General features: G+C 53.7%; 1 protein-coding gene across 2 annotated transcripts in view; it reads left to right on the top strand.

Annotated features, from left to right (window-relative positions):
* Window positions 1-1,920: 1,920 nt before the first annotated feature.
* The window catches only part of SSH1 (slingshot protein phosphatase 1), a 33,832-nt gene continuing 24,878 nt past the window's right edge, over window positions 1,921-10,874 (top strand). Inside the window, exons 1-2 of one of the 2 annotated variants that reach the window (XM_080355098.1) lie at window positions 1,921-2,066; window positions 5,974-6,014. In XM_080355098.1, coding sequence (XP_080211224.1) covers window positions 2,001-2,066; window positions 5,974-6,014 — 107 coding nt within the window. In that variant the 5' untranslated portion in view covers window positions 1,921-2,000. Of the gene's footprint in view, window positions 2,067-5,973; window positions 6,015-6,763; window positions 7,020-10,874 lie in introns of those variants that run through there. The other variant, XM_080355099.1, reaches the window with a different exon arrangement.

The raw sequence follows: 10,874 nt of genomic DNA, 5'->3' as shown, positions 1-10,874 counted from the left end.
GGATGCCAGCAGCACGCCAGCCCCGCTCCTGAGTAAATTCTAACCTGTAGTTTAATTTAGATAAGGCGAAGTGCAGCATCTCTTGCTGTGAAAGGCAGCCCGCAGCGGGACTGACATTTGCCGGGATGGAGGGATGAGTCATCGGGACGGCAAAGCACCGACAGCAGCCGAGAGCTGTGCTGCTGCCCATCTGCTGCGGTTTTACAACCCACGGCTGCAGGAACCGGGGCAGCCGTGGGGACGCACTCCAGGCTGCCCTTCAGCACTAGCCAACGAGACACCTGCCTTACTGAAATACATATTTTTCAGCAGCTTACCTGCAGAGTGTGTGGTCCCTGGGGCAGTGCTGCAGTTTTCAGAGACTTCAGCAGAGCCACCTTCACGGACAGCTTGTTTCCAGCCCAGCAAACCACCCGCAGCACAGGGGTTGAGGATCACAGTCTGTCCCTGGACAACGGGGCCAAAGTTTGCGCTGCGGCCCCGGGGAGGTGGAGTCCCCCGCACCGCACCCCGTGTCCCACTGGCAGCGGCTCCGCAGTCACCGCTCTGAAAGGAAAACGGGGTCACCACAGGCTGAGGCAAAATGCCATCGCTGATACTTGTCACCACGGTGACTGCTGGCTGCCCCCCCGCAGGCCCTGGCTGGTGGGGACACAGGGATGGGACTCCCCAGCCACCAGATTCCTGTGAGATCTGGGAAAACTGGATGCTGTGGTGCTGATTTTTGTGTGGTAAGAGAGAAATGGCATTGCCTCCCTCCTGACAGACCCCAGTAGCCGTGCCACCCTGCTTCCTGCTCAGATGGCTTCATTTATTGCTTCTAAGCTCGTCTCCCTTCACAAAACCCCCAATTTTGGGTTCTGGGCTGAAAAGCCAGGTTTCTGACGGCGCAAAAACCATCACCAGCAGCAGAGGCAGCCCTGGAAGCACAGACCATGCTTGGGCAGAGTTGCTACACTCAGGGATTTTATTGTGCTTAAAGCTTTTATAAGAAGTGTAAGGAAGACAAAATAAACGAGAACTAATCTTCTGAACAGCCAGGTTGCAGACACATCTCCGAAGTTCCAGGCTCAAGGTTTCAGCCCTGCAGCACAACCCACCACAGGTGCCAGGGATTTGGTCCCACAGAAGGCAGAGGAAAGGCAGAAATCAACGAGGATGGCATGGGAAAGCCAAGGCTGCAGACTCCCAGGGCTTAAGCACCCGGTACCTTTGACGCTTTTGGCAGCAGAGCACATGTTTCCAGCCCCAGTATTGTTGCAGGCACTGCCGTCCTGCTTCCCAATGCCGGGCAGAAGCACCAGCAACTGAACGGCCCCATCCAGGCAGCTCCACAGCTCAGGATCCCACTCGTGGTGCCGTGAAGCTGGAGGTTCATCCGCCACACGTGCTGCCCCATGGCCGCATCCTCCCAGGGATGCTGCCCGGAGATGTTGTCCAACCTTGGGCATCCAGCCCCCTCTTGCTCACCCCCCTTAGCAGCGTGGCAGGGATGGAGGGGGGAAGGCTGCTACCCACCGGCCTCAATTATTAAGGGCTTGCCATGCAATCAGCAAAGCCTCTTACGCTAATTACCCCATTACTCGTCTGCCTCTCGCATTTGGCACCGCTGACTCCTCGCACTTTCTTCGGTCCAGTTTGAAGGAGGCTCCCGGCTGCCACACCCTGACACCCTTCAGGTGCCTTCGGGGGGAAGATCAGACCCTGCCGACACTTTTTGGGGCGACGGGGCCACCGCCCCCGTGTGCGGGGCCATGCGCGCCCCGCCCCGCGCAGCGTGCGAGTGCCCGGGGGAAGCTCCGCCCCGCCCCGCCCCGCGCAGCGTGCGAGTCCCCGGGGGAAGCTCCGCCCCGTCCCGCCGCCGCAGCCGCCTCGCTCCTCCCCGCTCCGCCCCAGCCCACCCCGCTCCTCCCCGCGGCCGGGCGGGCTGCGCAGCCGCCGGGGCGGTGGAGGCGGCCGGCGCCCCGCAGCCGCGGCTGTAGCCGGGCCCCGCCGACGCCATGGCGCTGGTCACGCTGCAGCGCTCGCCGACCCCCAGCGCCACCTCCTCGGCCAGCACCAGCGAGGTGAGCCGGGCCGGGCCGCGGGCGGAGCGGGGACGGGGAGCGGGGCGGGACGCGGCCCCTCAGCGCCTCGGCTGGGCCCGCGCAGCGGCCCGCGGAGCTTCACGGTCCTCGGCCAGGGCCCCCCACAGCCCCTCCCGGCCCCCGCCCAGCGCCCCCCAGCCACCGCAGCCCGTTCCCCTCGCCACCCCCCTGGTGCTGCCCCGCGGGGCTGCCGGGCTGATTCAGGCCCGGGACCGTCCCGCCCTGTCCCCGCTGGCCGTCCCCTCCTCGGCGCCAGTCAGCTCCGTGTCCCCCACCGCTGTCACCCCACTCGAGCCGTCCCGCAGCATCAGCCTGGGCGGGCTGAGCCGCGGGGCTGTGCCCTTCTCCGCACGGTGGGTCCCGGGCAGCACGCTGGGCCTGTCAGTGGAGCAGCTGTGCCTGTCCCTTGTCCCCTGACCCCCCGCAGCCGCCACTTCCTGCCCGGGGGATGCGCAGTGTCACCCCCTGTGTGATCCCTCTGTCCCCGAGCTGCAGTGGAACCACCCTGGGGGCTCCCCGAGGCAGCCGTGGTCAGTTCCCTGCTGCCAGAGCAGCTTCTGGCCCGCTCCACCCCATACCGGTGTGATGTCCCCATGTCGCAATATCCTTGTGTCATGCTGTCTGCTGTCACTCCTTGCCACAGCACAGCCCGCACCACACTGCTGCCCTCTCCTCCTTCCCAGCTCTGTTGCTCCGGGGCCAGGTACCCACCACTTCACCCGCTGTCCCTGTAACGCTCTTCTCCATGTGTCCCAGTTCTGCAGGAACAGGCACCCTGCGTGTCCCTGCTCTGCTGCCTGCCCCCTTCACCCTGGTACCCCAGAAACACCTTCCTCTGCCCAGCCTTGGGCTTCTGTTTCCCTTCACCACAGCTCCCACGCACCATCCAAACACAGCTGCACCCTCCAATTGCTTTTCTTCTTCCCCGTGGATCCATTTTCTCCTCCTGACCTCTTAAGACCCCCAAAGACAGGCCTGGTGTTTCCCTGTATATCCTCCCTGTGTATCCCTCTTCCCCCCCACCTCTTTCCGTTGGTGCTTGCTGCCTTCGGCTTTGCTTTGTCCCACCAGGTAAACAATCCTATTTGTCACCTGTCAGGTCCCTGTGAGTCCCCTGATGAGCTGGTCGGGGGCGGGCAGGCGGGAGGGGGTCAGTGCCGCAGGGCTCGCAGGTTCTCGCTCTCCGGAGGGGCCGTGGGGTTCCCTTTGCATGGCCCTGGCTGGAGACCTGGCTCATCCCTTCCTGCTCCAGCTGTTCTGCCCGCAATCCAAGTTGAGTGGTTTGGGCTCCTGAGGCTGCAGGAACACGCTGTGTTCATTCAAGAACTTGAAGACAGGACTTGTGCTTCTCTGAGGATTTTCCAGCAGGATTTTTGTTGAGTTCTTGTTTAGACAGAGTCTTAAATGAGACCTAGTGGCCACCTGATCTACACAGATGTAAAGGAGCTGTAGCTCTCTTGCAGGCAGTGGAATTAGACGGGGTTTAGCTGATGCAGGTGGGAGGGAACTCAAGGCAGGATGGCTCTCCCCTTGGTACATATACCTCTGTTAGACATTGCATTGTGGAGGAGCTCTGTGTCAGTTGTTATTGTTTTCAATGGGGTAACCACACAGTTCTCCCTTTTCCTCTCCAAAATGCTGCCTCGAACTTGCCGCCTGGTGTTGTCCCCTTCTGTCACCAGCATCTGTGGCTCAGGTGGCTTCCAGAAGAAGATATCAGCTCCCCTTCTGTTTGAATGGTCGCTTCTGGCATGAAATACCATAGAACTTTACCTTGTCCTTTTCCAAATGCAGTGTATTGATTTTTGCAAAGTTAATTTCAAAGAAAAATCACATTGAAAAGTGCTAACATGATCCCTGATCTTTTATAATCTTTCTCATAAGGAAAATGAGGGCTTTTCAGGGCTTTTAGCCTAATGTGAGGGATTAGTATAATATTTTTTTAAATGGAAAACGATGACGAAACATCCTTGCTAATTGTGAGTGTGCAGCTCGTGGGGGTCTGGCCCCAGTGTCCATGCCATGCGAGGGGTCCATGGCCTCACCTGTGTGGAGCATCGTAAACCCTGCCAGCTCGGAGGGATGCTCTGAGCTAAACAGGTCAGAAGGTGCCTTGTTTTGCTTTTACTGCAGCTTTTTAATAGGAAATACAGGGAGAATCGACTTTGAAAGCAAGTCACCTTCTGCAGATGAGCCTGGAGCAGCTTCAGGGCCCGGCTCTGCTGCCGAGCCGCAGCTGAGGACGTTCATGACTTCACAGTCGCATTTGTTTAAAAAAGTGAAGTTTTTCTCCCTTTTGTTGCTACGTGACAGACCCAAACAAACAGGAGAGTGACTTACAAAGGCCAAAAACCTGCCAGCCCTTCCCGGAGCTGGGGGATCTGCTGGCGGGGGGCACTGGGGCTGGGGGTGTTCCTGGGGCTCTGCTGCCCTGGCCGGGCCGGCTCTGCGCTGCTGCACATTGTAAACAGACTAAAAATAGCGATGGTATGTTTCTCGCCATCAGCTGCAGTCATTTTGGATGGTCTCCGTGTATCGCTTTTCCTCCAAATGGCCATATTTCTGACATCCGGCCGGCGCGGTTGCGTTTGGGGTTTGTTCCTGCAGGTTGTGAGCAGAGCAGCTCCTGGGCGCTCTGGCCTCCCCAGTCTGAGCTTGGAGGGCTGAGGAACAGCCCAGGTCCTACATACACACACAAAACTTCAAGCTTGAATGTTTTACATGAAACTACTTGCTTATTTTTTTACTTCTACAAAACCACCTGGAAACAAGTAACCATTCCAATGGCCTTTATTTGATGCGGGTTTTAGTCAATGTTGTAGTAAATAACAAGGTGGTCCATGGGTGTTAGCACTGGTGGAGAGTGATTTCTTAAAGGCTTGCATCCCTCCAGCTTCATCAGGCTCTGGTGTGTTGCAGGGTTGATGGTTTTCCTGTTGCAGGACAGTCTGTAAGGTCCCTGCTTCGCTTCTTGGATCTGAGCCATCTCACCAGTGCACCCTTGCCCTCCAAGGGGTTGCCCCTGGCCCTTTCTCTTCTGCTTACTTACACTGGACCTAAGGAGGAGAATTATCTTTGAGCCTTTTTTCTTTTTCCAATCATCTCTGGATGCAATTAACCCCGGCCCTGTTTTTCTTTAATATGTAATTCTGTCCTAAAGCTAACAGGGACCTTGGAAGGGGTGGCTGGAAAGCACAGCTGTGTGGAAGTGTTTCTCTGTGAAAGTGGGCTCAAGTCAGCTGGCACACTTCTGTTCTGATTAAATAAAGTGTAAGGGCCAGTAATGTCACCTGAGCAGCCAGATTTGCTGCCAGGGGGACTTTCCACTGGTGTCCAGTGAAGAAGTTGTAATACATGCCTGCCATCCTGTTTATCAGGAGGGCAGCAGACGTAGGACTTGCTGATGGCTGGGCAACCAGGTGAGCATTGTCCTAGCCTGGGGACACATCTTCTGCCAGCACCCAGGTGGAGGTGGCCAGGTGGCAGCGTTAATTTGTGCCCAGCTCTTCGTCACCAGCCTTCGGCCGGGACAGGTTCTGCTCTCACGTGTGTGCTCAGGGGGAGCGATGTGTCTGTGCCCGCGGTGACGTCGCGGTTGGCGATCTTCAAACCCATCTGTGCTCTAGGACCAGCTTGCAGGATTAGGACCTAATAGCTTTAAAATCCCCGTGAGCCCCTTTGTCATCCGGCACCGGGTGCTGGTGGCATATATGGCCAGGGAGTCTCATTTATCCCCAGCACTGGAATGAAAACCCCCACGAAATACAGCTGCCCAAAACCTGTTATTGCAAGCGTGGTTTTAAAAAGTGTGGGGATTTTTTTTAAAGTTGTAGTATGGAAACAACCAGTGTGTAACTTTCTCTGTATCCTTCTTTTCTCCCCTCAGCTGGAGGTTGGCAGTGATGAAGAGCGTAAATTAAATGTGAGGTAAGCAGAGTTATTTGGCTCTAAACATCGTTTCCACTGTTGTGAATTGTTTGCTGTTTAACTGAGTCCTGATCCTGCACAGGACTCCGGCGTCGAGCATGTACCTTTGCCCAGAGGGGATGGCATGGTCTGCACACAGCTGGACACCGGGGATGCTCTCCCCCTTATCAGTTTAGTTTCGAGAGGAGCGTTTAATGAACTGAAAGCATAAAAGAGGGTTTGTGGGTTTTGGTTTCTTTTTTTTTCTTGATGGGAAGCTGCTTGTCAGCTCTGACCACAGCACTTAACTGTTACTGCAGCATCTGTATTGCTGCTGCTGCTCTCTGGGGTTGGGGCTGTGGGTCAGAAAGGGGGGGATGCTCCTGGGATGGGCACGGGAGAGTTCTGCCCGTTCTTGGCTGTTAACCAGCAGGAATTTTGATTCCTTTGACACTGGGGTTGTGTGGAGCCACTTTCTTCATGCGAGGGGGAGGAAGGGGCTGAGATGTCCTGCTGGAGAAGGGAGAGGCTTCTCTTGCTGACACTATGCAGAGATCAGGAGTAGTGATGATAAAGCCAGTTTGGTGGGACCCTGGCCTAATGGGGCTCTGGGTGATTATGTGGATTGTTCACTCTAAACCCAGCTGTTGCAGACAATTCTTGCCCTCTAACTGTAAACTGAGAGGCAAAGTGTAAAAACACAGCAGTGGTCCAGCAGGCTGCGTCTCCCCGTTATGACTTTCTACTTCAATTATCTTGGTTTCAGGTAAAAGCAAAGCCAATCATGTTCCTGCTTGGAGTTCGATCTTGTTTCCATCCCATTTTGTGCTTTGAGACCTACTGCTGCAGAGCTGTAAAAGAGACACTGTCACAGTCTGATGGACTGAGTCTAGGACAAAGTGGAGTTGATTCGAAGCCTGGTTAACCTTGTGGTTTTGCAAGCAGCAAGTAGACATTAAGGCACCAACCGTCTTTACTCTGCAAGTGAAGTCAGAGAGCAGGAAAGCAGAGTGGCTCCTTTACAGAGTACGTGTTAGGCTTTGCCGTGTCTGTGTCCCGGGGGGTTTGTTGTGGCTGCAGCTGTCTGGGAAGCTGCCCCTGCTCGCTGTCCTGCTGGCGTGCACGGGGGTCACAAGCGTGCGTTTGGTTGCTGTGTGGATGGGCGTTTAGTGGCAGTCTGTAGTGTCATTCCTTAGCTTATTTCCTGCAAAATGCATTTTATGTCAGTTAAAGGGAAGTTCAGGATTCCTGGTTCTGCTCTCAGCTTGGTTGTGGGCTTATTGTGCAATTCAGGGCCTAGCAGGAGCACACTGAAGTCATGAATAGCAGCACATCCTTAATTCTTATGCCTTTTCCCATGTTGTATTAAAGAGTAACACTTAACCAAGCAGTATGATGGCCTCTTCTTTTGTGTATGTGGCTTTTGTGCTGAAGGAGGAAATACAGCTTTAGCCCTCTTCATTAGAAATGAACTCAGTGACAGTGTACAGATGAATTGTTGGTTTTGTGGCCCCTTTGGTCCATCTGGGCTTTTGCAGGCATGTGCATCCATCACTGACCAGAGCAATCGTGGGGATGGATGCGGTGAGACTGGGCTTAAAAGCTGAGACTTTTCTACTGGCCGTTGAGAAAAGCTGCAGCAGTGACTTTGGCTGCCGCAGTCCTAAGAGCTTCCTCTGTCCTTCAGTCTCTTGGGGCTGCTCTTCTGTACACAAATTTCAGGATAAGAATCTGGTAATTAAGTCACTAGACAGACCTTGAGAACAGGATGGCTCTTGCGCAGAGCCCTGGCTGTACCTGGGGAAACACTGCTGGGGACCGAAGAAAACGTGTGGCCTGAGTGTAGACAGAGCATAGATGACAAATGCAGCTCCTCTGGCAGGGAGGTGGGTAGATCCTGTCCTTGTCCTGTCCCCATTCTGTCCCCTCCTGCTGGCAGCTGCTCCGGATCCGTTCTCAGAGACTTTACCCAGTGCCCATGGGGTGGCAGAATTGTTCAACTTCATTGTGCTGCTTCTCCGACAGCTGAGCCCAGGTCTGAAAAACCCACAGGACGGGCTAGGGTGGTGTTTGTGAATCTTTAAATCCTGGTCCAGCCATGCTGGAGATGGAGGTGACAGCTGTGCTTTGTCACACGTGCCCCGGGTGCAGGGCTTGGTGGCCCAGTGCCCGACTGTGCAGACCTCAGGGATCCGAACGGTCAGAAAAAGGACAGGCTGGTGCAGCAGATCTTCCTTATGGTTTCTGTCATCCCGAAATGCTTTGCTTTTTTTTTTTCTCTCCCTTCATGAAACAGCTTCTACCCTAAAATAGACTGAGTGGACATGTTCTATGTTCGGCTCTTCTTTCAAAGATGTTGTTACTAACTGCATTTTCTTAGACATTAATGTGCTTTAAAGTCTTTCACTTTCCAAAATTTTGCAGCAGGCTCGCATCCACGCTGTGTCCAGCAGACAGCCAGGAGTCTGCTTTGCTCCCCAGTGGGTAAAAATTCACTGCAGACAAAAAAGAGCACAGACTTGGATCTCACAGCCCGGTCGAGCTCGGTGCAGCTGCCGCAGAAAGAATCCCACATGTCTGATTCTCCGTGTTCTCTGCGTCTGCTGAAATCTTGCTTCCTGAGCACCCATCAGCTGTTGGATGCTGTGGCTTGATCCCCTTTTTTCCCTAAGGATGCAGCGCACCCATGGGACCTTGAGATGTCTCACCTAAAACTGCTGGCATGGTTACATCAAGTCCGTGGGAGCATGAATTAGCTTAGAGTTAAGCACAGCCGTAAGTTTTAAAAGATCAGAGTATGCCCCATTCAGCCTTATCACAGAGCCGTGTTGTGCTCGTTTAGTTCAGAACAGCCTCGGAGAAGATGATATCGAGTGCGGGGGAGACTGAGAGCGGGGCCGAGCTCTTCAAGCAGACTGCTCTGGCAGAATGGGCTGTGTGCAGTTTTTCCTCTGCTGTTTTTTAGTCCAACCCGACTTTGATCCCTCACCGTTGGGTGACTCTGTAGCACCAAGGCACAGGAGGTGTTTTACAAAGCCAGTCATGTTGTGAGTGTTGGCTGTTTCTCAGATGCGGTTGGCAAATGCAGCGAGGTAATCGCTGGTTTTAATTACGAACACAAGTAAGTTTGTTTAGCCAGTCGTCCCGTAATCTTTGCCATTATTGGCTTTCCAATCGCAATCTGAATGTGGTCAGAAATGGGGCTGGGTCAGCGTTTTCAGGCACCTCTGCAGGGAGATGGAGGTTGAACTGCTCCAGAAGGGCCTGGAAGTTGTCTCCAGCCACTGATCAAGCCTGAAGATCGTTATGGAAAGAATTGTTCTTGTTTCACACCACTAGACCCAGCTTTAAGAGCTGGCAAGAGCAGCTGTGGGAGGTAAAGGTTTTCAGGATTACCTGGTTGGGAGCGAACGTGCTCTGCCACGCTGGTTTGATAACCAGCTCTGCAGTTCCTTTAGTTACTGCTTTTCGTTGCTGTTTAATGAAGTGATTTTCTCTCTCGAAGGTAGTGGAGTTATACTGGGCATTGGTTTGACTTGGTTTTGCGTTCGTGGCAGGAATTAGAGCCTCAGGTTGATGAAAACTCCCTTGGCAGCCCAGCGATCAACAGAGGAGTAATTGCTGTGGACAAACTCCTTACAGAGCATCATCCCAGCTGGCCCAGGCCAGAGGACTCGTTATAAGGAGGCTGTTTGGTTAAAATCACTGTAATAAATTAAGATTTCTATCAGGCTCTATTTGTGCAGCCACGTGTTTGCCCCACAGGTGGGGATGCTTTTACCTTTACATTTTATTGCGTATTCTATTTTAATGCACCAAAAATTCTTTCTTAACACCTTGATCTGTAACTTTTTTAGGGATTTATGAACACGTTTTGCTGGAGGCAGCACAGAGCAAATGGCTCATACCTGCAGCTTTGCCGGGCCATGTTTATGGCACTGGGAGGGTGCACAGGGCAGGGGCTACGCCGGGGCAGCTGCCTCGAGGGTTTATTTGTGGGGACAGCAGGTCATTATGTACCTGACAAGCCCTGCTTGCTGCGGTATTTATTGTCTCCTGGTTATTTGCTGGGAGATCTCAGGGCAGAAGCTGCTGACTTGGTGAACTGTGCAAAACAGGATGGTGAATCACATCCTGGCGGGGCCGCTGCATCCTGCCCAGCGCGCTCCGAAACGGGGGCGCAGCCGCAGGCTCCTGACCCCTGACCGCTTGTTGGCCCGTAGGTGTGGCCGTGGAGGCCAATGGAGGTATAATCAGAGCTTTACATTTTGTGGTGGGCTGCGTGGGGACGTTGCGAGCCCGCAGAGCCGAGGAAGCAGGCACTTGTTTGACGCTTGAATAGGATCTGGCCTTTCCAGGAAACCGGTGCTGACTTGAGCAACGTGAGTTTACGTGGATGTGGGCAGGGTAACGCCAGGAGGCCTGCCAGCTTGAAGATGCACTCATCAGGCCCTTTTGGAATGTTATATTAATCTTCTTTTGTTTTTTTGTTTTACTTTTCCACTTTTTGGATGAAACCTCAGCAGTTTGGCAAAAAAGCCCCAACTCACTGGCCCTGTTATCAAAGGTGCTGGCTCTGCACTGAACGTTTGTGTTTCTTTCCTGTAAAAGACCAGTGTGATTACTGTTTATTTAGGTGGTAGAGCCGGGTCAGAAAAATATTTTGGTTCCAAATGCCTCTTGATTTTAAATACCTTAATCTTTGATAATCGGCTGCCAAGATCTGTGAGTCAGGGCTTTCTCATACCAACCAGAGCTGTGGTCTGCCTGACAAGTGCTCTGGAGATGTTTTTGGAGAACATGAAATGCGCAGAGCACCTTCATAGGCCTGGCTTTGCTTTTAATTATGAAAGTGTTGATTTTTATTATTATTTTTTAAAA

Source organism: Nesoenas mayeri (genome assembly GCF_963082525.1).
Source record: "Nesoenas mayeri genome assembly, chromosome: 17".
Classification (NCBI taxonomy): Eukaryota; Metazoa; Chordata; class Aves; order Columbiformes; family Columbidae; genus Nesoenas; species Nesoenas mayeri.
This window is presented reverse-complemented; position numbering and strand designations above follow the sequence as displayed.